We start from the raw sequence: 26,267 nt of genomic DNA, 5'->3' as shown, positions 1-26,267 counted from the left end.
AAAAATGACATTGGTGGTCTCACTGAAGGCTGTGAGGGATCCCTAAGGGTTCTGGCATATCACACACTCAGTGCATCTATAGGTTTATCTGCAAAGAGGAAACAGTTTGGTGCATTCTGCTGTTCAGATTTTATCAAAATGCCCCATGCCCAACAAGTCCTTACTTGAGCTCTGGACAGACAGGGAGGATGTTCCAAAAACACCCATGGACAGCTCTGCAGAGGATCCAAGGCCACTGCTGGATGACCACAGTCATTACCAAGGCTGCACAATGAGAATCCAGAAAGGATTTGAAGGTTTTATCCTCTTGAAGGAACTCCACAAGAAACTTAAAACACAATCACTTTTGGACTGGAACATTTCTAAACTCTGGGATGCAGAGATGCCCAAGTGCAGCCCCAGTCTGCAGCCAGGCACCCCCCTGGCTGAACTCACCTGTCTGACACAGTGGCTGGGCTCTGTGTACATGTGGTGCTTTTGAATTCCTGTTCCTTGACAGCACTAAGCTGCTCTAACACAAGGTGAAGCTGATGGAAAGGAACAGGAAACTTATGGGCATGGAATATTCACATTCCAAGGCTTGCCTGCACAAAGACCATAAAGACTCAGCCACAGGAGAACTGCAGAGACCTCAAAAGAAAACAAGTCCATAGGAAATAAGTCTTGTGCACTCATTAACAACTTACTTTCCTCAAGGAAAGACTGAATATTTTCCCCAAAAGAGGTCACAGATGTATTTTGATGCAGCAGTTCCACTGGATTGTCCAGATTCAACCCAGGCTGGCACCAGCTCACATGGCAGCTGCAATGACATGTGGATGAACCTCACCTGCTTGAGGTGATCCCATCTAGTGTCATTTCTCATTCCTATTTCTCTTTTCCAAGAGCCACATCCAGAATTCAGCCACTCATGCCTCAGCTATTCTGCAGTGCTTCAAGCACCTTGTACAGCAAGATAAAGACACCAGATACTACACAAATTGGAACAGGCAGAAGCTACAAGAACCAGGAAATATTAAGAAATTCCACTTAAGGGCAAATTAACTGGAAAGAAATACAGATACCCTAAAGGAAAGAGGAATTTTATTCCCTGTTCCTTGAAGAACACAGCTATGCTGTGATGGAAAAGGTGTTGATCCAAGTTCCTGAAGAGAAGGGAATATAAGCCACAAGAATCACTTTGTGTATTTGTAGAAACAAGAAAAGAGGTGTTGGCCATTCTGATTTATTTCAATGCTGTTACACGTATAAAATATACTTTAAATACATAAAAACTAGCAAATGGTTTGCTTTTAAAAAACACCATCAACTTTGTGAGTGAGCACATAGCTGAGATGCAGGTCTCTGGCAATGCCTATGGCAAGCTGACTAAAATGCTTGTGGTGTAACACCCCCCATCAGAGCAAGCATGGAGACAGGAGCTCCTTTTCCTCAACTCCCACCCTGCTGATCCAGCTCCAAGTGGGACACATGGCCTCTCGCTCAAGCTCCAATCCCAGCTGGATAGAGGCACCTTCCCAGTCACAGCTTGGAAGTACATAAGGAAACCAGCATTCCAGTTCCACAAGGAACATCACTCCTGGTGTTCAAATCGTCTCACTATCTTTGCACTCTCTGTTTTCAGCTCCTCAATGTGAGCATTTAGGCACTCCAGGATGTGCTGGGATCTCGCTTCTTCATCTTCCAGGTATCGTGCAGCAATGGATCCCACAGAAGCTGTAGGCAAGGGGCACTAAAGGAAACAAAGGGATTATCAGGCATTCCTTCATTCCAAGTTTTGGCCAGAAACACCTCTGATGTGCAAACCACGCCACTGAACCTGCTCCTAGAGGGCTCATTTCCATCTTAGTGGGCAGACTAAGCTCTCAGGTCTCATCCCTTCCAACAGCCAGCAGTGACTCCTGCACAAAGCCAACACTACCAAAAAATCAAGGCTAGAGAAGGTCACTACAGAATACCAAGGAGTTTGCCCTGGGTGTTGGTGCAACTCAAGGTCTACATCCTGCTCCTTGTCTCCATAAAAATCCCAGTGGGTGGGAGAACCTCAGAGTTTGGGTCCATGGAAGGGAAAGCACTGCCAGACTGGGTTTTTACCACAAATTCCCCACTGGGAATATCTCTGCTTTCCTTCCTATACCTCCTCTTCTTCCCCAAAGTAACAGGCTCCTGGTACAATCCCACAGGCAAGTACAGGCCAAATTCCCATTGCTGCTCACAGAACAGCACTTCAGTCCAGCCAGCAATGGTCAACAAAGTACTCCAGATTCTTTCCTTTACAGTCAACAACTATTCCTGCTCCTCACATCACTTACCCACAAGTTATTACCTTACAAAAACAACACTGTAAACCAGGCTTAATGTACAAGTTGATGAAGAGAAGCCTCGTGCACAGGGGCTGGCACGTGAAATATTAAGGTTACTAAGGGGCTGCTTTCCATTACAGACAAGTTGTCTCAGTGTCTTGGCAAGAGAAAAGAACTGGTTATTTCCAAATCCTGGAGTCTCGTGGTTTTTAGGTCTTGTCAACAGCCAGGAACAAAGGGAAACAGAAAAGGCTACAGATAACAAGCAAATCTCTCTCACCCCACTACTGCCTACTGATGAGAGTTCTCCTCTCTTACTGCCAAAGGATTTAAAGACACTGGAGCCTGACTCAGTCAACACCAGGAGAAATATCTGCATTTCCTTAGAAACCTTATTTCTACCTCTCAGAATAAAAAGCAGCCCATTCTCTTCTATTAAACATCAAGCCCTAGAGCTTCTCAGACCCTGAAGTGGAACATTTCACACTTTGGGTCCAATCTTGCAACCTGAAGAGTTTCCATTTACATTACTGCAGTTCCCTAAGCTCCCAACACTGTTTTCTGGGTATGTGCACAAGCTACTTTAGTCTTGAAAAATCAAGACCTTTTCTTGGTAGTAAACTTGATCAAGACCTGACAAGCCTCCATCTATCTGTGCCTTAGCCTTTGAGCCTCTTCTCTGGACTCCTACAAAAAGATGGCTAATAGTTTAATAGTTGTCACTGCTACCAACACAAAAACAGAGGAGAAACTGCTCTAAACACTGCTGGAGCAACACATCTGGAGCAAGGACTAGTGCTCAGCATTCTCCCCTCCCTAAACATGACAGGAAGAAGTGATTCAGTGCAAATTTTCTTTATCTTGGTCAAGTGCTTCAGCAACTGAGCTGAGGTAGGACAGAGAAAGTGCTAACATTGCTCCTGATGAAAAAGGTATGATCAGCAACTGGGAAAAAGAGCAGGCTCCCCTTGTGCAGTGAAGCAGGGATTTTAGGCTTTGTCATCTGCAAGCATAAGCAGCTTTAAGTTTAGTGTGCTGACTGCTGCAGCCTGTTTGAAAACGGGTAAAACTCACCCTGTGCTTTACAGATGTGCAGCAACCAGTCACCCAGAGACTGTGAAATACCAACATACTCAGCACTCCACATCCACTCAGCCTCTGCCACACACCCAAGCCAAAAGCCGAAGCAGAATTCTGAGACGACACGAGCAGGTCCTGGTACACAGTGAGGTACAGCACCATGAGCTCCTGGAATTAACTAACTTAGCAAGCACACAAACACAAAGCTCTTCTCCAAGGAGTTCTGAAGAGCCACCATATGGATGCTCCTGGCCAAGTCTCAACCATCCAGCAGTGGCTTTCCTTCCCTGTTTAATATTTGATTTACTTAGAGGATCACACACAACATGCCGTTAGGTCATGCATTCAAATGCCTGTCTCCTTTTGCCAGATAAGAACCCAGCTCTATTTTCAGCTGTTAAGCAGCAACTAGCTCCTGTACAACTGCTTACCAAAACCATAGATTCTCTGTGATGATTTAAGGCAGGCTGCTTAGATGCTTCATCTGCAAAATCTTTGTTTTCAGGCACCACATGAAGCACAGACTCCGCTCCCGGCCAGGCACGTGACTCCTTGCAGTTCTTGCTGCTGCTCTGGGAGGGTGGCTCACCCATCTCAGGGGCCACAGCTCCTGTTTCAGCAGCCCCACAACTTTGGGAGTCGCTGTGATGATGCTGAGCAGTCCTGTCAGGCTGGAGAGGAGTCCTCCCTGTGTGTTCATCCTGCTCGTGCTGTGCTTCCTGAGCTGTCCTGGAAGGCAGGTTTGAGCATAGAACTGAGTTTGTCTCTTAGCAGCTCAACTCCAGCAAAAAACTCACACAGAGGCAACAATTAACATAGATGTTACTAACAGCCCTGGCAGTCCAAACTTGTTTCCATAGCACTTCCAGACACACATTCAGTCCCTGTGGAATTCTCTCTCTCTTCTGCTGCTGTAGATACCAAAAACCACAGCCTGCACATCCTAGCACAGCAACAGAAAGGAACACAGCTGCCTGGGCCACATCTAATCCAGTCACCAAAAACAGCACAGACTGCTGCTCAAGAGAGAGGCAGAGGCAGACAAAAGACAAACTGCTGGCTCTGCAGAACACAGAGCAGCTGGGACTCAAAGCCACTGCACTGCTTAAGGCACACAGGCAGATTCCCAAACAGTCCTTGTGTTCTCCCAGACGCACGATGCACTGGAGACACCCAGCATGCCATTACACCCCACACATCCCTGCTCTCCTTCACCCTGAGGAAGCAGCATCCCTGGGGTCACTCACCTGTGCTGTACATCCCTGGGCTCTTTGTCCTGGCCCTGCTGAGCCATGCCCTCAGGTTCACCTGGGCCCACCTGTGCAGTGACCCCCAGTTTCGCCCTGGTCTCTGCGAGGTCCTTCCTCAGCTGCTGGTTCTCAGATATTAATTTCTGCAGCTCAGCAGTGTAGTCCTCCCTGAGTGCTCTCAGGGTGCCATGGTCACCCTAACAGGCAAAGAAGGGCAGAAGTCAGAAGTTCTGGTTTGCAAGACACCACAGTCACATCCAGAGCAAAGGCCAGCAAGAGATTCCTTAAGGCATATCCCCTAACCTCATTTTGACTGGCAAAACCTTCAAGACTTCCCTAGGAGAAAACTAATTATATATATTGCCCTATTGGGCCTGCATCCAGACTCACTGTGCTGATCTGCTGATCTGCCTGGGATGATCAGTCTCTCTCACCACTGGATTCCTTTTAAAACAGGAAAACATGGACCTAGGATAATTCAGATGTACCTGCCTATGGCCTTTGTGAAACTCTGAACAACTTGCTTCTTCCCATCATCTTCTTTTTACTAGGCCAAGTGGGTATAATTTCCACTGCATCTACTCCAGTGACATTCCCACTTGCTTTTTGCCAATTCTATTAAACTCAGATGCTTAATTCGTTCTCGTTAGCTCTGTATCTAAGGTCTTTCCAAATGTGCATTAGGACTGCCAGGCCAAAATCCAGCTCCTGTTCCTTGGCGCTGTGGGGCTTTTTTTTTAAGGAAGATGTCTTGCTTTGCACACTGCTACCACAGAGGCAAAAGCCACCAGGCACTTTTTAAGCAGAAAGTAATGGGCCTTAGGTTATTTCAGTTTCAAACCAGCCCCCTAGAAAGCTGTGTTTTTAATCCATCTCACCAGCCACAAGCTTCTGTTCAGCACTTTCCCACTAACTCTGCACATTTGACAATCACCCCAAACTAATACTAAGAGCTGAGTATTTCCTTCCCACAGATCTAACAGGATAACACATACATATATGAGGCTCTCAGCTGTCTGCATCCAGCCCTTGCCCCCTGGGAAGCAGCCATTCTGCTTAAGATAAGACAGAACTTGCAATCCAGCCACTTCTTCCTTCACAAAATGAGTCAACTCCTTATTTCTGCCAAGGCTGCACCTCTGCCATGCAGGCTCCTCCTCTCCCCTCTGCCTCAAGGGTTTTGGAGGTTTTGTTCAGCTGCAGGAGCCCACCACAGTGTTCCAAGAACACTGCCCCAACACATCCAGCCCATCTTCCCAGTCTGCATCCCGCTCATGGAGAACAAAGGAGAGCCCTGCTGAATGGCTCCTCACCAGGGGAGAACACACTCTCAACCCCAAGCATTTCAAGGGCTAGAGCAGTTACAGCTCTAGGACAGGTCAAAAGGACATCACAGGTTGAGAATCAAAGGTTTGAGGTAAGCTGACTTAAAATGAAAGTGTAATGAAATGTATTAAAAAAGTGAGGCAAAGCCCATGGAGAAGACACAGAAAGTATGGCTGCTTCTGCAGTTCTCTTCTCCACTCTCTGACTGAACAAATACTTGGTATTTCTGCACCTTATTTCCTTTCAAATTGCCTCTTTTGCTTGGGTTTTAAGTTCACTGAGCTCTGTCCCCCATTTTGAGAGGCCTGGGCAAAGACTCTGACTATTCCCAGGCAGGTACACAAGGCTAGCCCCTTCCCAGCTCCTGGTCCTCAATCCTTCATACCTTCAGCTTACCACACTCTGTTTTTTCCAGAATCTCGGAGAGATGACGGTTTTCCAGCCTCAAGGTTTCCAGCTGGACCAGAATTACCTGAGGAGACAAACAAGCTCAGAGAAAAGAACACAATGCATGCCCATGACACCCTCAGCTTTTGCACAGAGGCTAAAGAGAAAAGGAAACTACTAATATAGCTAAAAACCAGGATGGTGCTCCAAGCCTTCAGATCCCTTAAACAAACAGCGTAAGATTCTTGTGCCTTTTTTACCCTGTGCTCCACTGCTTTCCTCTCTGCTCTTTCAATCTCTGCTCTGAGCTGCTTCTCCAGGTTTGAGGTGGAGCCGCTCGCCGATGCAATGGTGATGTCCCGCTGCTGCAGCTCCTGTGTCAGCCTGCAGATCTCCCTCTTCATCCCCTCTAGCTCACTGCTGTGCATTTGTTCAGCCTGAGAGAGCTGGTCTTTCAGCTGGAGGAAGACATACACACATCACCCACGAGCTTTTAAAACATGTTTCAGCTAAAAAAGCAAAAGTATTGCACATGGGAATGTGAAATCTCAGTCCTGGAAAACAAAAAGCTCTATGTAACAAAACCTCTGCACGTGCTTGTCCTTTCTGATTGAAAGCCACCTCATCCCAATCCCTTCCCACACCACACACTGTCAGCTGGAAAGAAGTTTCATGCCATGAGAAAACCCACAATTTATCAAACAAACAGCCTCTCCAGCTCATCATTCAACCTCTGTAGCCAAAACCAGGGAGCCAAAGGTTTACCATGACTGGGGAAGCACAATAGCTCTTGGAAAATATAACCCTGCAATTTGCCACTCTGCCTTCCTGAGGTATTTGAAGATACCATTTAAAGATGGTAGCTTTAAATAGCTCGAGCTGGATTTTTCTTCCAGGAATTAATTTGCCCTAAGTCTTTTGAATCGATATTAGAGTTGAATCAATGTTAGCTCATAGCAACTAAAGCTTCTCATGGCAAACTTCCACCAGCCAGCTATGCACAGGGTAAAAATACATCTCTTTGTTTTCATAACTCTGTGTGATGACCACTAGGCCCTGCATTATGAGAGAGTAATCATTCCCTATTTACTTTTCACATGACAGGCATGATTTTATTTTCAGTCCATTCAATCTCATTTATCTCTTTTCCAGTTTGCTAAATCCTATTCCATTCAGCTGTTGCTTGTATAAAAACCACTCCATCCTTTTGGTCATCTTTTTCCATACCTTATCTTGGTTTATTCAGTGCTTTTAGAGGTGGCAGACCTGCACCACATACCATATACTGGTAGGCACACTGCATATTTATTCAGTGGCAGGACAGACCAACAGCAGCATAATTCCTTCCCCAGGACTCCATTCCATTAGTCAGAAATATTAACCACCCAAACACACAGGATTTTTCTGAGAATTACAAGCATTTTAGAAAATTGAACCAGATGATCTCTGCCTACCCATGTAAATACTGTTCACACGGTGATTTATCTCCATGTCACCTCAATGCCTCCCAAGTATATAAAACAGAAACAGCCTTCATAAATCTCTCCCTCCTCCCCAGCAGACTGTGGGAGATTCATTTACTGTGTGGCTGTTTGGATGTGTAACCAAGCACACATCTCTGGCAAGATCTGCACCTCTGTATGTTCAGAACAAAGGATGAAAGATTTCCACACAAGTGAGGTTTTTCACTCAGGTTCAATGAGGCTTCCACTCTTCCAGGCTCCAGTGAAAGCTCTCACACAAGCTGATGCAGACCATTATGAAGAGCCAAGTTAGGGAGGGCTTGCCCACCTTGGGTGTTCAGAGCTCTGGGGTGAGCCCCTCGTGGCAGGTGAGCTGCTCCATTCCTCCCAGCCCCGGCCCTCATGTCCAGCTATCCAGCCTGAAACACACTCCCTTATTCACACAAGGACACATTTAAGTCCTGCCTCAAGTGTGACAGGACATACTACAGCAAACTCACTCCTTCTCTGCTCTTCATCCTATTGGGAGCCTGTATTAGGCTTAAACTCAGGATTCCAGACCTTAATTTCTTTGCATATTTGCCCCTCCAGCAGTAATTTAAGTCTCTCCACAGTGTAGAGAAGTTCTGGGGGAGGTCCAGGAGATGCTCACAAAGCCAGGTTCAGACACCTGCAAACAGGTGTCCTCTCAACCCTTCCTGTGCCAGGTGTGCTCCTGACCTCCAGCAGATCCCTGCCTGCACAGCAGCCCTGCCCTGGTGCCACTGCTGAGGCACTGGCACTCAGGGATCAGCTCACTCCACTAGTGCCATCCCAATCCCCAGGAACAAAGCCACGTTACCTTTTTAATCTCTGCCCTTGACTCAGTCTGGTCTTCTTCCAGGGACTGCAGCTCTTTGATATTCTCACCCAGCTCCTCGCTCAGCTGCACACACCTGGCATTTGAAGACACCAGGCTGGGTGCCAAATGCAAAAGTATAGATTAGAATAACCCAAGGAGGAGGAAATGGTCAGAGAAACTTTGATCTTCCAGGCAGTCCTTTATGTCCATTACAACAGAAACTGAACTCAGCCTACAAGTTCCTTACCAACCCTCTGGGTTTGTTTTCCAAAATCATTTCACAAGAGATCAGGAAGCTCATGTAACAGATAACAGCTGTTTCTTGCCTGTTTATTTACAAACTAAGATTACAAAATTTGTATGTAAACACAAATCTGAAAACCACAAACTTGGAGAGGAATCATAGAGTCACAAAATGCTTTGGGTTGGGAGGGACCCTAAAGCTCAACAAGTTCCACCCCCTGCCATGGGCAGGAACACCTTCCACTGGACCAGGTTGCCTCAACCCCCTTCCAGCCTGGTCTTGAACACCTATAGAGATGGGGAGTCCCCAATCTCTGGCAAGATTTGTTTATAATCCTCACTTCACAGGAAGGTCTGGATCTGGTTCTAACCAGCTGCCTGACAAAGACTCCTTAGCCTATTATGAGTGAAGGTGCTGAGCCTAAGCAAGCTGGAACACTGAGAACACCCACCATGAGCAGAGAAAGGCAGCCAACCAATTAGCAAAGCAGTCACTATTATACTGCAAAATGAATAGCACTTGATTTCTTTGGCCCTTTGATATTTAAAGCAAGCCTACAAAAATCACCGGTTAACTCAATGAACACAATTAGCTGCAGTATTATTATCCAAGACTACTTGCACTTGCAGAGGGAGCAAAAAGAGAGTTACCTGTTCTCAAGACGAGTCACCTCTGACTGCAAGTGGTGTTCCTTCTTCTGGGCAACATCCAGCTGCAGCAGCACCTGCTCCAGCTCCAGCCCAGCAGAGGACAAGGGCTTCCCTTGCAAGCGCTCCTCCAAGGCCCTGCACAGGAACAGCAGCTTCAGTCTCAGCTCAGAAAGAAAAATGTCTGAGTTCACTGGTACAGGGAACGTAACTACTGTTTTCCTGGAGTTCTCTGAAAAATACACAGCAGGTGACCACTATGTGCAGTGTGAGTAAGCAAACACAGCAGCTGGATGACAGCCCCTGCTTGAGTTAAGGCTCACTGAAAAAGACTACGTTTTATTTTGATGTTGGTCTCCCTGCCAGAGACTGGTAGGTGACCAACACAGCAACCAGAACCCAACAGCCTCTGCACATTGCAAGGGCAGAAGGGAAAGGCCAAGATGATTTTGACACAGATGCAACTACCTCACCAAGCCCCAATCAATGAGAACTTTCAGGTTAATAAGCATGTTATAAAACCCTGAAAGATCTCTAGCACTTGGCTGAAAATACCTGGGAGAAACACTCTCAAAAACCCTGCACTGCCTCCAGAAACCCAGCTGAGGAAAGTGGATTCCTTCCATGCTCTTCACTGACTATCTGCTAATTCCAAAAGCAATGCAAATTGAAAAATGCTGCAAGGCAGCACAGTGCTTGTGAGAAACTGCAGTGCACCATGTTAAATACAACCAATACAGATCCAGCTGCATGAAAATGTTGCTGTCTTCAGTGAGAGAACCTGGAACGTGGACAGGGATTGAAGAGCCAAAGTACCAGCAAGGCACAGATGCTACCTGATGAGGAGTTCTTTTGTGTGAAGAGTTTCAGTCATCCTGTCCAGCTCTTTCCGTAACTGCTCCTGGTGCAGCTTCGAGCTGTCAATGAAATCTTCTTGAGACTGCAAAGTGGCTCTCAGCTCCATCTTCTCATCCTGCAGCACCTGCACAGGGGGCAGAAGGAAGGATTGCAGCAAGATGGACCAAACCAGTTTGCTGCAATGTGATGAGAGGTTGATCAGATTTTTTAGGACCCCTGGAAATACTGCAGAGCAGCACATGGCTACAAAGTCAATTTTGATGCCAATCAGGAACTTTACAAAGGTTCTAGAAAGAGACAAAAACTCCAGGATGAAAAGCCTTCCCACCACTTCAGACCCCATTTCTTAAGAGTTCCTCCACTGACCTCTAACATTTTCTTGGACTGCCTTAATTCCTCTTGAACTCTTTGCTGATCCTCCAGAATTGTGCGATTGTCCTCACTGAGCTCATCCACCCTCATGCTGAGCCTCTCCACCTCCAGCTCGTTGGCACAGATGGTGTCCTTGGCCCTCTCCAGCCTGCTGCTCAAGTGCTGGATTTCCGAGCGGCTCGCCAGCTCCACCGAGTCCAGGACCTGCTTCCGATTGGCCAGCTGGGTCTGCAACAAAAACCCCCTGCACTGGAGCTCAACTGCAAAAACACCAAGGTTCTACCAAGAACTGGTGCTTGCTGCTGGTACCAAAGCTGAATTCAACACAGCTACTGGTTTCTTGGTGTAATGAGCCACATTCTCATTCTCAACAATACCTTCCAGGGAATTAGGGAGAGTATTGTTCCAGGGTTATATGATGGATAAAACTTCCCAAGGCAAACAGAATAAGTAAAAAAACAAAATGAAAAAGGAGAGGGCCCTTTGATTCCAAAAGCAGTTCAAAGAGAATCTGGAAAATGAGAATCTCAAATCACTCCAGCTGCCTGAGTATGATTTGTCTAAGAACAAAGCCTCCTGCTACTTTTTGCTCATGAGCCCAAGGCTAGACCAGGACTAATGGCTGCAGGTAAGAAAGTTCTTAAACCAAACAGGGCGTTAATTCTACACCAGGACAGAAAGCAGCTCTAGGTGCACAATTGCAAAACCACAACCACCAAACAGCCCCAAAACAAACCAGTAGTAACAGCCAATTTGCTTTGCTCTCTGCAGTAAATACCTGTTTCCAGCAGCTTGGGGGAAATGCTCACTTTGAATTTTTCAGTGTTTTAATGGCAGACAAAAAAGTTACAAGGAATGTATGAGTAGCAGACAATACCTGCTCTATAATTTATAGGCACAATACTTTATTTCATAGCATTTCTTTCCACACAGCTAGCTGGTGAAATTTAACAAGCCAGCTCTCACATAAACTTCTAGGAACATTCACTTCATATAGTCCCTTACTGTATAAAATCTTTGAATTTTTAAAGGCTGGAACAAAATATTTGAGCAGTCCTATACTCCCAGTTTCAAAGAGTAGCAATGCCTGCCAGCTTCAGAATCATCACATGCCTTGATTTACACAAACTGTAAGAACTGCTCATTTGCAAGGCTATGGTATAGTTTTGATTACAGCCTTTTATTATTATTTAAATAGGCATGACAGAAAAGGTAATCAAGAGGGCTGAGAGTTTAAAGCAGAGCCTTTCTTCACTCAAGAAGCCAGAGTATCTGACTGCCTGAACATTTATTTCTGCATTAAGAAAACATTTATGCTGTCTCTTATTATTTCCAGCCATACAACATCCAGGCCAGCAGAGAATTCCAAGTTTTTAGGAAAGGCTGACTTTAAAGCTGCAGGTGTTCCAGAAGATGGTCTGTACTGGAGAAAAATTCCAGGCTTCCCTAAGCTGCTCTGGAAGAGCTGAGGGGAAGCCAGATGAAAGGAGAGGGGAAGTACTCCATGGTCATGGATCTCAGCTTGACCTTGTGCTAGAAAGACAACTAAGCATGTAAAATGTACAGAAACATCCAAGACAAAAAATTCAGCACTTCCATGCTGTGCTTTTCAAAGCAATTGAGGATTCAGGCAGTCTGCTCACAGTACCTGTGCACCTAAGGCACCTATGTTGCTTTGGGAAAACCTCCCCAGCCTCCTGGTTTTCTGCTGCACAGCAAGACAAGTTCCTCTGTGCCCCAGTGTCCCAGCCTGAGCTCCAAGGACACATCTGTTCCCAAACAATTGAGCTATCAACGACACACAGACAGCAGAGCAGCAAGACCTTCTGCTCAAGGACTCTCTCTGCATTTGTAGATCTCCTGGTGTCAGCCTCTCACAAAGCCCCTGTCAGAGCCAGCTTCAATCCTGTCATCACAGTCTCCCTCCTCGCAGGAGCTTCCACTCAAGAGCAACTCAGGAGCCCATTAAGGCAAAGTCCCCAGCAAGAGCTCCTTATCAGTGTCTGCTGTGATTGTGTCTGTGTGACTTCACAGCTGTGCTCTAGGTCAATTCATCTTGCTCTGCTGCAGCACCACTAATTCACTGAGCCATCAGCTTTGCAGAACAGCAGCCCCACTACTTCTTGCCTTTGAGAAACCTAAAAAAAGGGGTGGGGGGCTGAAAACTGCTGTTGCTTCAGTATTTTATGGAAGTCTCTGCTGTAGGGGAAGACTGTTTTCCAACAGTAGTCTCTGAGCTGGACCCACAAGGTACGTATTTACCTGCGGGCAGGTACACAGCTTCCAACTAGACAACATGATGTAACATATTTTCAAGTGTCATATGCCTTGGTCTCTGCCTCCCAGGGAAATCTGCATCCTACTCTCTTCTCTGCTAACCAGACTGATGGCAGGGAGAGCTGCACAAGGTTTATCTAATCTCTGATGACAGACTCCAGATCTTTTTTCCATACAGCACTCGTACAAGCAAACCTTATTCCGCCAGAACATTAAAAGTCACTTCAATGGCAATCTGAACTGGATGGGAGCCTGAGAGATTTCATTAGCCTCCCCTTCCCTGCCACAAACAAAGCAGAAACTTCCAGCATATGTTAATTGTACCTGCACGAGCTCGGAGTGCTCTGCCAGAGCCCGGCGCTGTGCCTCCAGCGATGCCACCTGCTGCTGGAACCGCAGGCGCTGCTTCTCCCAGTCAAGTGATTTCTGACGGAACTCCTGCAGGGACAGCAGGGTGGCTTGGAGCAGTACATCCCCCTCCAGCTCACATCCACGTTTGTCTTCTCTCCCCACCATATCCTCACACCTTTCCCCCAGCAGGGAAACCATTAGCCAGTCACCTGATGCAGCAGCTCAGCAGTGCAGAGCCCTCACACACCGTGCTCGCTGCATTCCTCCCCACCCGAGGTAAAGCTGCTCACAAATGTTAAGTGCCAACACATTCATGGCTGGTTCATGGGTTTGCTGTCAGGGGTTTAACAATTCAGACTGGCTTTAGCTTCCAAAATATGTTGCTGTTGAAATCATCGAGATGACAAGAATTAAATACAGAATTAACTGCTAATCTCTGCTCCAGAAATTGGGCACTACATCAGTCAGATGTGTGTTGTTACCACATCTCTCAGGAGGAGAAAACTGAGTGGGGTTGAGCTCAGCAGAGCAGAAAGATTAGAAGATGAGACAGGCTTGAGAATAAGTTTGACATGTAGCTCCCTCCTCCTCAAAGAAGTGAGAATACAACCTCCCCACACTGGAATTCATTCCATTCACATAATTAGTTACTCTTCCAGCACCTCCTTCCTTTTATTTAGTGTAAGGGTAAGAACAGCATTAAGGTTTAAGCTGTGCAGTCAGAGGCCCCAACACACGAAAATGCCTTTATCACACATGCTGTTGAGAAGAGCTGCACCTGGAGAGTGGGTGGCAGTGCTCCTTAAGCAGGACCCACAGTCCACTTCCTAGTGGACTGTTCAGTCCCCACTGAAGCCCAGTAAGGCAGTTAATACATACAAGCTGGTCAGCACTTCCTTTTTCACCACACACCTCCAGCTTCCTGGTCAGTCGGCTCAATTCAAACTTGTCCTCCTCTTGTCCCTTGTTAGCTTCTCCTCTGCTTCTTGTTTTTTTCTTCTGCAGCTTCTCATAGCTCCTTCTCAGCCGGGACAACTGCAGAATACAGTGAAAGAGAGCTTTGCTCAAGGCCCCAAGGCAAGAATTAAACAGCCCTTTGAAAGAAGACACACAAAGTGGTTCACACAAACAATGCCCTCATCAAGGCCACACAGCTCCCAAGTGAAGGCTTCTATTTGGATAATGAGTCTTTTATACCAACAGCACTGCAAAACACACGGAGTTGTATGAGAGTAGCAAGATGCCACTGAAGTCATGACATCAGCAGCTTTAACTAAAGCTCTCTCTTACCATAATTAAAGCGTGACTGAAATATTGATCAGATGGAGGTTTACAGGCAGCTGACAATGCGGCAAGAGCACGGCATCCCCCTCTCTACAGGTGGCTCCCAGCCCCAGGAAGAGCCAGCAGCACCTGTGGCTGATCTGCTCACCCACAGGAGCACACCCACCACACCACACATGGGTAAATCTTGTGTGATCAAAATACACTCGTGCAGCTCAGGTGGGAACTGGAACTCTCCTGCTTAGTGGGAGAAGGAAGATTTGAGAATTGCCATTACCCATAATATCAACACCACTTCATCTGTCATTTTCTGCTTAGATACACTGTGTATTTCACAATGAGTGGAGAATGCCAACAGAAAATATCACTCCTACGCCTGCTGCTAGGATGCTGAAGTTGTATCAGAAGCAGGAATGAGGAAAAAACTCTTGACATTTAAATGACCCTCTGTGCAAATAATCACTTGCAACTTGCAGAGAATTTTTCATACAATGAGCTCCTGCCTACTTAACTATTAAATAAAAGGCTCCCAAATAGCCACATCAATTTGAGAAGCCATCACTGTTGTTTTACTGATGGACAAAGCTAAGCCCAGGAATGAACAGAAGGACCATGAGAAGCAAAAAATATCTGACTCAAGACCTGATGCATTCAGTACTTCAGTGTGTTCAGTGGGAACAGACAGATGTTCAGGCTTAGAGTTAATATCAACTTCTTTTGCCAAACATTTCAGGAGATAAGAGGTTTATTCTTTCAACAGTCTCAGTAAGTTAGACACTGTACCTGTAATTGCACTGGAAATGGTGGTAAACAGAGACAGAAATAATTTCCCCAAACAGTACTAAGAACAGAAGACTGAGGAATATTGGAGCTCAATGTCATCAGCATTAATACTGTGTAGGTAAAATACCCACAAACTGCAATTTAGGCCACAACACACAGGCTGTATTTCAGCCACAGCAGTTTAGGCTGATCTGCCAATGTACCTCAGCTTTGCTCTGCAGCTTATCCACAATTCCAGTGAGAACACCCAGCCAATGAAGACTGTTAGTCATATGGAATAGTGAGGTGTTTTTAAATGAGAAAAGATGCCTTCTGTCATCAGAGCACAGACTACCAAATTAATTTCACTTATGGCTTACAGTGAGCAGGAACTAGGCCCAGCCCTCCAGAGAAAACAGGTCAGTGCTCTATGAGCTGCTCATGCCAGTTCACTCCCTGCTGCTGGCAAGTGCAGACAGGCAAGGAGTTCAGGCAGAAATCTGGAATGCTGCTATACCACCTGCAGGACAGGTATCATCTTGCACTGAGCAAGAGGCTTTGAGATGGAGGCTCTGATATTACTGCCAAACAGAATTTTATACATACACTTGGTTTTTATAAAGGGTATTAAGACTAATATTCCTTGAGAGTACAAAATCCCTACTAAAGTCATCAGTGTTAACAAAGGCAAAAAGATAACACCACACACCACTGTTATTTCCTGATCTCACACTAGCCAGGCCAGTTACATCTCCACCCTTTTTGAATTTCAGAAATGCTGAAAGAGCAAACTGCTGCTGCCTGTATCTGTGGCAGCTCCAGAACCAGCACTGTGGTGACTGGGATGGGCAAACACAGGACATTCTTGTGGTGAACTTCTGCAGATGTCCAACATATGAAAACATTTCTACTCCAACAATTCTCGGTCTGTCCCCAAGCTCCTCCAAATCACAAAAAACAGGCCAATTGAGCCATACAAATGTCACTTTATCTATGCTCAATGTTCTTTTTGGTAAGCACAAACATTAACAGAGTGGGAAATTTTAAAACCACAGCATTGAAACAAAAACAATGACACAATTGATCCATCATCAACGGGGAACTAGAAACCATACTCCTCTTTTTGCAACTCACATCCTCCTGTAATTTCTTCAGCTGCTGTTCATACTCTCTAACCATGTCCTGCTTGGATTTTTCCACATCTTCAACACGGCGACGCAGCAGGCCAACCTAAACAAAGGGATAAAAAGCAAATAAATACAACAGAAGTAGGTGCCAGCAGATACATAGATATTTCAGTGGGGCCCCTCATTATGAAATAGATGGAGGCTGTGCCTAAACCTTTGGCAGGCTGGGGCCACAACTGTTTCTGTTGTGGCCTCTTGTTTTGAGGCAGTTTCTGGATTTCACTCCTGGGGACAAAGTTGACATATTTGGTTTGTGCCAAAAGCCTACTTCTAGCCAGCATTTTCATAAATTCATCACAAACACTCATTACGATGTCAAGCTATCTACCAAGAGAAAAGTTTGCCATGTCATCATCTTACTATGCTCAGAGAAAGGAGAGAATCTTAATAGCAAGGAAAAAGTAAGAAAAGGGGTTTTGAAGCTCACAGAAGAGACTTCCCTGACACTGATTCAGCTGCTCCTTTGACTCATTTTTCTCCCTTTTTTTTTCCCTCCCATCTTTTTTCCCAGCCACAACCTGAGTGGTCACAAGCCAACAAATTAAAATTAAAAGAAAACCCACAGAAAATTCATATGACTAAACCAAAAGCATGAATATACTCCAGCAGTGACTTCAAACATACTTTACAATTCAGTTTGAAATCCATGTTGGCTTTTGATGGTAAGAGACATTTCAAGTGTCTTAAGAGAACATAATTGATAATAACAACAATAAACTATATGATAAAAATCATCGTTCTTGCAAATGAAAATTCTGTGGCTCAACTGCACCTTATGGTCCACATCCTTCACTAACTAATAATTTTCTAGCAATACAGATTTTTTGTTTTTTGCACTTCCCTCAGGCTTTCATTTAAAGATCACAAAACCAGAGCTCTGTAAAAAAGCCCGTGGAGAGTTTCCCAGCAATATCTTGGTGTAGTTCATAGTAGGAAATGGTTTTCTTGGTGTAGTCTATATAACAGGAAACGGGTTTTTTCTGCCAATGACTGCATGTTGCTGGGCTGTCCATTACTGCTGTAGCCAGCACCAGTGCCTCTGGGATCTCTCTAATAACTCTAACAGTTCAATATGTGGGCTTCCACCAACCCTAGGGGAGCGGATCACTTGACTTGGATTGAGTTATGAACCAGACACTTTGCTCAAACAGGTCCTTTGAAAAGTCTATTCCTGATTCTAACAGGTAAAACACACTGCTGACTCCAACCAAAAAAGAGCATGAAACCAAGGTACCTCCTTTTGCTTTTCCTGCAGAGCTGCCTTGGCAGAGGAAAGTTCCTGCTCCCGAGCACTCAGACAAGCTTCCAAAGCCTGTGTGTGCTCTTCCCACTCGGATTTCTTGTGAGCCACCATGATGTCTATCTGCTTCATCAGCTCCTGCAGCTCAGCCTCACAGGAGGTCAAGAACCCACCACTGGAGGGGAGAGAGCCTGGAGTTAAAGCAGGTCCCACCCAACACGTCCAGTGTCCCAAACCAACACAGGCAGCAGAACTGACTGGCACTGAGGCACCAACTCTGCACATGCAGTGCTCACACACAAAACTCTCTTCACATCAGCTCACAAGAACAGAATCACAGAATCATTAAGGTCAGAAAAGACCTCCAAGATCATCAAGTCCAACCTTTTACCCAACACCATCCATGCCCACCAAACCACACCACTTGACACTTAGGCATTCAGCCTTTTGCCTTGGGTACTAGGCATTATGTAAGTAAACCAGAGCGTGTTTAATTCATATTTTGTATTGCCTTAACTGCTCTCCAGGCAGTGGCATTTTATAGCAGGTTTCAGTCACCAGAGGAATCTTACAGCCAAGCTATGAGCTCCCAAAAACAGAAGTTGATCACAAATGCAGACACAGCCTGAAGCAGAGGGGGCTGGATGACAACATGATAATGAAGAATCAAACCCTCGCAATCCATCGGGGAGCACGAGCTCCCTAGCGATGCCCAGATTTCTAATTTGGTGCAGTAATTATTGAAGCCAATTCAAGTAACTCCTCTAAAACTTCCCAGCTGCCAAGACAGGGACAATATTAAGGTTTGCCAGACACAGCCCTAGAGGGTGGTGAACTCCATAATGATCTCTACCCCTTTAATTTGCCTGTCAAAGGGAAGAACTGAAAAGAAATGGAAATCAATAGGTTAAGGGATGGAAATTTCTCTGTTCCCCCAGGGCATATACACACTTCATTACTTGGCACTTTTTCTATAGGAAAAGAAATACTTCTTAAAGGAGCCAAAATCAGTCACATTTGAAGTTCACCCTGTCCTGTGAGTTAACCAAAAATTAGCAGCTATTATGCAGAGCAGGAACATTTCCTTCACAGCATCTGCTAATATGTAGCAAATTCTAAACTTGATTTCTGCAACCAGCTCTCTAAAGAAGATACAGTAGCAAATAAATTTGTGTCACATTCTCAAGGATGACTAGGAAAATGGCATCAGTGACTTTTGCTTCACGGTTGTTTAACACATAAAGCATTTTGTTCTGTAATTGTCACTACAGTCTCTCTCGGGGATTGAGAAGTCTAGAGACTCTCACCTCAGACAGAGCATTAAGGATTCACTCAGAGCTGAGTGGGACTGCAGTTTCAACACAAGCAGGAAATAATCAGATGTTTTCAGTAAAATCAGATAACAAAGTCACATCTCATTAACCTTGCAAGGCTGTTACAAAATAAATATTTATTCACAACTCTATTTACTACTGCTCCTGGTGTTGGACAGTAAGAATAGTTTACAATAACAACTGAGACAAAAAGAGGCTGAGGTTTCAGGAAGATGTACAACTAAATTTCTGACAATTAAGACTATAAGCAGGGATTAGTGCAGAGCCAGCTCCCCCAGTAATTTCACTTCTGCAGCAGCTGAAGGCCACTGCACACTGACACCAGAGGATTTATTCTGAGTAAGAGGCAAGGCTAATACCTAAATCATTGGGAATGACTGCTGTGTACAGTTGCATACATACCCTCCCTGCCCATTTCTGTGCATTCCTTCCAGCAAAGCCTCCATCACTGAATCCTGGTGGCTTCAGTACCAGGGAAGTACAGGAAAGCAGTGGTCACTCATGGCAATGCACAAACCAGGCTGCTTCTCCATCCAACTGCAGGAAAAGAAGACCACAAAGCAAAGAAGTCAAAAAACAGACAAGAAGCATGTAATTACAGCTGAGGAAAACAATGGCACTTTCATGAACTTACAGCCAAATAGAGGAAAACAGATTTTTCTACCAGAAAAATATACCCAATGCTATCATCCAGCACTACCAAACTGCAGTGATATAACCATGTGATCTAATAAATTCAGAGAGGAGCAATGAGAGTCTGCACTTGTGTAAACTCAACACAGAGGCACTGGTAGAACTCCTGGGAGCACCAGCCTGTGGAGAAACAGGAACATCTGGGCTTCAAAGGGGCCATCCCAAGATTCACCTCTGACAGGGAATTTGTCACTTCAGAGAGAAAACACCAGCCAGCAGCAGTAAGAATTCATCCATAAATTGCATATTTTCCAGGCCTCTGTTACAGACTAGGTTAAAGAGACCACACAGGTTACCACCACACTCAGAACACACTGGTTGTTCATACGGTTGTGGGAATTTTAAGAAAACACAAAGTCCTTAAAATTTCTTCTTAAATTATGAAAACAAGTCAAACAGCTTTACAGTAGCAGGACATTGCTTCAGTTATAAACTACACCTTTTAAGTAACAAACACATGCATACCCAAAGAAATTTCAAATCTTGGTGAAAGTGAGAAGGGTTTACATTAAAACCAAAAATGGGGAATAAAAAGTTCCCATGAAACCACAGCCAGGAAGACAGAATTTATTTCAATGTCTCCTTCATGAAACTGCAGCTAACACAAAAATGGTTAAACTTGTTCAGAGCTATTAACACAAATTTCTGTTTCCAAAATCTGCACACTTTCCAAGTACTGAAGATGGATCCTTCCACCATCTTTCCTCAAAGATTAATATGACATTATTAAGCAATCAGCAAAAGGGGAGCAGGTCACAGCAAGGCAGACTTTCACAAATGCAGGCTCAGCTTTGCTCTCTTTCCCAAACAATCTTCTATTGTGCTCCTACAGCACTTTAAAGCACAATTCAGGGATTAAAACCTGTCCTTGGGAGCTTGTGTTTTAAACCACAAGCATATAAAAAATGCAAAGAAAAAAATCCTATCCCTATTCTGACAGTGTTTTGTCTGTCTTTGGTCCTGTTTGTGCTTAGCAAAACTCAATCAGTATGCAGAACAACTTTGTGGTTCTGCTGAGGGCAGGGTGCTGAGGAGAGCAGATGAGCAGATCCCCGGAGCTGCTGACAGCATTCCAAGAGCTCTCCAGGTGGCAACAGCAGACATTAGACAGTAGCAGCTCTCCTCTTTCATTCTAATCACACCTACACAGAATCAATTTTCAGTGGGCAGAGAGATGAGGAGACAGCATAGAATTCCAGAACAGTTTGGGCTGGAAGGGATCTTAAAGCCATCTCATGCCATGGGCAGGGGCACCTTCCACTAGCCCAGGTTGCTCCAAGCCCTGTCCAACGTGGCCTTGGACACGTCCATGGAAGGGACAGCTCTGTGCCTCTGCCTGACCACCCTCACAGTCTGCCAGCATACCCAGATTTTGGGGAAAAGCCTTAAAATCAGACACCTCTAGCCAGTTTTATGCTACATAAGGTTTGCTGACTTAGTATTAATTTTAGCCTCTCATGCTTGCAAGATGCAATGTGCAAGTTACAGGCACCTGAATAAAGACAATCTCCTTCATTAACAGCTGAAGCAAGGAGAGCTGGCTACTCACTTCTGAAGAAATTGAAGTATTTGCAAAACAAAAAACCCCAAAACAAGAAAACACATTTAAAAATCAACAAGGCTTAGCATCCCAGCTCAAGGCAGAATTGTAGCAGAGCCAAGTGGAGAGAACTTTACAATACACTGGAGGATTTAAGAATACTGCCCGAGAGGCAAGACTGGGATTACTTGGCATTTAAAAACACAGAAAGATGCAACCTTCAAGCGCTGCTGGAAGCATTACAGTGAACACAAAAGGAGCAGTAACCTCCCAAAGGCAATACCACAGGTGAGCTCCACTCGCCAGCGGCAGGAATGGCACCTGCGGCAGGAGCCCGGAGCGAACCCCTCGCCAGGGCGAGAATCCCAGAGTCCCTGAGCTTGGGAAAGGCCTCTGAGACCACCAAGTCCAACCTGTGACCGATCCCCACTTTGTCACCCAGCCCAGAGCACCGAGTGCCGCGTCCAGTCTTTCCTTAAACACCTCCAGGCATGGGGACGCCACCACCGCCGCCGTGGGCAGTCCCTTCCAATATCTAATCGGCCCTTTTGTGAAGGGATTCCTCCTGCTGTCCAACCCAAACCTGCCGTGTGCAGCTCACGCCTGTGAAGCGGCCGGGCCGGCGTGCCCGGGCAGCGCTCCCCGCCAGAGCCGGCGGAGCTGCCCCGGAGGCGCTCCCCGCTCCGGGCCGCAGCCCCGCTGCCCTCACAGCGCCTGCCCGCACCCGCCGCGGGACTCCGCTGCCCGGGCCCTTCCCGCGCCGCGCCCCGGGGAGCAGCCCCGAGCTGCGGGCTGCCCGACACCCCAGCTCTGACAGGCTGGCCGGCCGCCCTCCTCCCTTGCTTGTTTCCTTCCTTCCTTCCTTCCTGCCTGCCCTTCTTCCTTCCTTCCCTCCCTCGTCCCGCCTTTCCCACCCCGGCGGCGGGCACGGCGCGGCCCCGCGGCGCAGCGTTGCGCATGCGCTGTGGCGGCGCCTGCGCAGCAGCGGCCGCCGAGATGGGCAGGGTAGGGGAGCGCGGGGACAGCGCGGGACGCGGCGGTCACGGAGCCGCGGTGGCCGGGACCGGCAGGGGATGCGCTGGGATGCGCTCAGCCCCGTGCCCATCGCCGCCCGTATCGCGGCTCCGGCAGCCGCGAGTGCCAGGCCTGGCTCGGTTTTGAATGAGTTGCAGTTATCTCGCTCCCCAGGCTCCTGCTGCTGCGCCGCAGGGAACACCGGGCCTGGGGGGCCCTTCCGGGAGGGCAGAGTACAACGAAACGCTCCGGAGTAATTACTGGGGATGAAAGATAGGTCTCGTTTTGCTTTGTTTCACCGGTTTCCTGGAGTTCAGGTCCGGGCAGAATTCTGGCTACCTTGAAGTCCTTTGTTGTGACTCGCAGACATGCGAAGGAGGCAGCGAGGCACGGCACCGGTCAGGGGCTGTAAGCCAGCAGCCACAAAGGGTTCTGGGCACTCTAGGTGCTCCAACTCACTCAGATTGGACTTCTGAAAGTCAGTCGGTAGATATAAACACATGTAAATATCATTAATAATAACCTGCTGCTTTATATATTCATCTCTGATGTAATCTGCAATTCATTTTGATAGAGTTCTTTTCACATGAAGTTCTCTGTGGTTATAACCCCTTTTTGAGTGGATTAGGGAAATCAAGATATCCTTGTAAGTTTAAACTTCATATGGATTCCATCAAAACTGGAGCACAGTCAACTCCAGCTCCTTGGCTGGGGATGTTATGAAAACAGCATCTGCTTTGTGTCACAGATTTAGCTGCTCTCGCCCGCTGTGAGGATGGACAGCGAGGTGCAGAGGGATGGCAGGATCCTGGACCTGATTGACGATGCGTGGAGAGAAGATAAATTGCCCTACGAGGACGTGGCCATCCCTCTGGTAGGTGAATTGCTGCTTATCAATCTGAGTTAAGGCTGCTGTGTTGATCACAGTCCCTTCCAAGAAAAGGCACAGAGTGTTGCTCGTGGTGTGGCTAATTTGTACAAGATGCTCCTGGATCTGACTCCTTCCTTGCCCTATATGCCAGTCATTCCTGAGTGCATGAGGACATGGATGCTTCTGTCCCTCATCCCCTGACCAGTTGCTGAATCCTCTCAGAACTGGAGTGCCCTCCCCATTGCACTGTCCTGGGTTTGGCACCAGGGAGAAGTAGAATCATCCTTTCTCTCTGTATCCTTTTTTGTTCCTGGTGTTTGAGGTACTTTCCTGGTTGGTTTGGAGAGCAGAGGATCAGTCTCACTGACAGTTCCAGTCTTGGTTACTCCTTATTTCCACTTCCTGCCATTGAAAGAAGCTGAGATGTTTTCATACATGTTTCAAAGCAGTCTTTTCCAGATACAGTGTTGCTGCTGGCAGTTCCAGGACAGCAGGGGAGGACTGGCAGGTGCAGCAGGACTCTTGCCTGCAGGGCTGTGTCCAGGGCATGGCACCTCTCCTTTCATCCAGCTGCAAGGCTGGAGAGGAGCAGCAGGGGAAAAGATATGCTAATCCCACAGAGCCCAGAGCTGAAACTTCAGATCTCCCCAATGACACCTTTCCTTAGCTATTTTGAAACTTCCAGGGAAGTTGGAGGTAGCTGAGGATTTTCCTTTCTTTTTTTCTGTCTGGTACAGCTAGCACAGATAAAGCAGCCATGGAGATTGTGTGGTGCTGGTTTCTTTCAGCAGAGACAGTCCAAATTTGTGACATGGTTCAAGCTTTAGCCCTGCCACCACTGGCTTTTCAGAGAGAGCGAGGAGCAGCTGCCCAACTCAAAATCCATATGTCCAGCACATATTTTGCTGCCAAGAGTTGGGCTTGAGGGAAGCATCTTGCAGAAGCGTGAGTCTCAGCTAAAAGAGCCCAAACCCTCCTTTGCTGGGGATAACCTTTATTAGGCAAGCTGAATACCATAAACAGGTTCCTTGCTGACTATTGCCTTCACCCCGAGTCCAAACATTACTGTTTCTTCCCTTAGAGCCATCTCATGATGGCTCACAGTCACATACACATGACAGCCTCACCAACTACCAGTAGAAAGAAAGGCCTGGCTGCAGATATCAAGATTCCCAGTCATGGGATTGGCTCTGATCACATAGAAAAACCAGCATGAATTCACAGGGGACTTACTCAGGGACACTGCAAAGAATCAACCAGAATGGCTGTGAAAGTGGTGTTTGAGCCTGTCCTGAGATTCTGCTCCAGTGCTCACTTGAGACATTTCTGGGAACTCAAATGGGTTTGGATCATTTGTTGTTTTCAAAGCTGAAACATTTTATTTAGCTCCTGCTGGGATCTCCAGAGGTCTAGAACTCAGAATTCCTGCCCAAATGGTATGTGGCAAAATAGCACACACTCAGAGTGACTACACCAATACAGCAGGACAGAGAACAAATAATGGAAGGAAAATGAAATCTCAGTTAAACTTTCCTTCCCCTTACTGTGCCATGAGCAGCTCTGTGGCACACCTGGCAGGGGGTTCTGGCTTCTAATGTTGATCCAGCACAGCTCCACCTGAGTCCAGCACACAGACAGGAAGGACTTCTCACCTGCCATAGGAAAGTAACATTCTACAGAACCAGTTGTCTGCAGTATTTGTATTCTTGGCAACAGCAGAAGCAGCACATTGCAAACAAACAGTGGAATAATTTCATTGTACTGTTATTTACTTACTTTGCATTTGCTGTATATTCTCCCTCACTGCATGTGCAGTCTGAGTGTATAGCAAGGCCCCAGGGTCCTGGAAAACAATTTACCTTTCAGATTAAGCACCATATTCAAATGAAAACAATACTATTCATGATGGGGCTCAGCAATATTTTTAAGTGGATCAGTATGTATGATATTTATTGTTCAGATGCACCCTCTGGTCTCGTTTGTGGGGTTTTGTATCTATCCATACAAATATAACAACCTGCTGCTTGCAGAAAGTGTATTACATGTGGAATGCATTCTACCTGTGTTTTGTTCTCAGAATGAGCTCCCTGAACCAGAGCAAGACAACGGTGGCACCACTGAGTCTGTGAAAGAGCAAGAAATGAAGTGGACAGATTTGGCTCTCCAGTATCTCCATGAAAATGTTCCACCCACGGGAAATTAGTGAATCAGTGGGATTTCATACAGTGGATGCATGAATGCAACATAAAAATATTTTTCAGCTGACCATTGCTGCCCTAAGGAGGAAACAACATTAGAGAAACTTTCAGATTCCAACAGTTGTTCTGCTCACAATGAAGAGTTTAAAATGCTTCTTTCTTGAATGTGAAATAGCAGAGGCTCTGACATCTCAGAGCCAAGTGCAAAATGTTTCATGCTTATAAGATTATTTCATGTTTTCTGTTAAATTGTTCTTAAATTGGTGCCAGTTCTGATCTTAAATGTTTTCTACACGTGATTAAAAAGTTTTTACTGTCTCAAGTTGCAATTGATTTCAAAGCTCACAGTGGGATTATTGTCTTAGAGTTCAGTGTGCAAAACTCAAATAGCTGTGAGTTGTTGCCCTCTTTAACAAGTGTGTGGCTGAGGCAGGATGTGTGGGGCAGGTGTGAAAGGTTGGTCAGCAGAATCAGGAGCAGGGAGTAACCTTGAACTCCTGCTCTCAGGATCTGATGGTGGTGGTGGACAGCATTTCCAGTGCTGACATCCTGGGAATGTTTGCCAGTGTGTACAGTGAACAGCCAGTCTACTTTACACTGAAATGGTGGTTACTCAAAATCACGGTGTTCCAAGGGATGGTTGAGAGCTCCAAGGAAGAACTTGCCAGTCCCATGTAGGGCCTCCTGCCGTGTGAGCCACTCAGATGAAACACCTCAGATGGGAAATCAAGATTTTAAAAAAAGT

At 46.2% G+C, this 26,267-nt stretch overlaps 2 protein-coding genes across 14 annotated transcripts in view; one reads left to right on the top strand and one right to left on the bottom strand.

Annotated features, from left to right (window-relative positions):
• ANAPC13 (anaphase promoting complex subunit 13) overlaps positions 1-25,840 on the top strand; it is a 264,408-nt gene extending 238,568 nt beyond the window's left edge. Inside the window, exons 1-3 of one of the 3 annotated variants that reach the window (XM_064435623.1) lie at positions 22,331-22,444; positions 23,202-23,327; positions 25,402-25,840. In XM_064435623.1, coding sequence (XP_064291693.1) covers positions 23,229-23,327; positions 25,402-25,527 — 225 coding nt within the window. In that variant the 5' untranslated portion in view covers positions 22,331-22,444; positions 23,202-23,228 and the 3' untranslated portion in view covers positions 25,528-25,840. Of the gene's footprint in view, positions 1-22,330; positions 22,445-23,037; positions 23,100-23,200; positions 23,328-25,401 lie in introns of those variants that run through there. The other 2 variants (XM_064435626.1, XM_064435625.1) reach the window with 2 other exon arrangements.
• The window catches only part of CEP63 (centrosomal protein 63), a 39,611-nt gene continuing 14,553 nt past the window's right edge, over positions 1,210-26,267 (bottom strand). Inside the window, exons 3-17 of one of the 11 annotated variants that reach the window (XM_064435596.1) lie at positions 25,101-25,167; positions 19,609-19,743; positions 17,867-18,047; positions 16,580-16,675; positions 14,312-14,434; positions 13,373-13,486; positions 10,766-10,999; positions 10,378-10,523; positions 9,545-9,679; positions 8,651-8,765; positions 6,607-6,804; positions 6,345-6,431; positions 4,631-4,830; positions 3,815-4,112; positions 1,210-1,732 (exon numbers count right to left, since the gene is read on the bottom strand). In XM_064435596.1, the coding sequence (XP_064291666.1) occupies positions 1,574-1,732; positions 3,815-4,112; positions 4,631-4,830; positions 6,345-6,431; positions 6,607-6,804; positions 8,651-8,765; positions 9,545-9,679; positions 10,378-10,523; positions 10,766-10,999; positions 13,373-13,486; positions 14,312-14,434; positions 16,580-16,675; positions 17,867-18,047; positions 19,609-19,652 (2,130 nt within the window). In that variant the 5' untranslated portion in view covers positions 19,653-19,743; positions 25,101-25,167 and the 3' untranslated portion in view covers positions 1,210-1,573. Of the gene's footprint in view, positions 1,733-3,814; positions 4,113-4,630; positions 4,831-6,344; positions 6,432-6,606; positions 6,805-8,650; positions 8,766-9,544; positions 9,680-10,377; positions 10,524-10,765; positions 11,000-13,372; positions 13,487-14,311; positions 14,435-16,579; positions 16,676-17,866; positions 18,048-19,608; positions 19,744-21,391; positions 22,388-25,100; positions 25,168-26,267 lie in introns of those variants that run through there. The other 10 variants (XM_064435597.1, XM_064435595.1, XM_064435592.1 and 7 more) reach the window with 10 other exon arrangements.

The sequence above is a fragment of the Passer domesticus genome, chromosome 11, assembly GCF_036417665.1.
Source record: "Passer domesticus isolate bPasDom1 chromosome 11, bPasDom1.hap1, whole genome shotgun sequence".
In the NCBI taxonomy this organism is placed as follows: Eukaryota; Metazoa; Chordata; class Aves; order Passeriformes; family Passeridae; genus Passer; species Passer domesticus.
The sequence above is the reverse complement of the archived record's forward strand: the minus strand, read 5'-3'. Positions and strand labels throughout refer to the sequence as shown.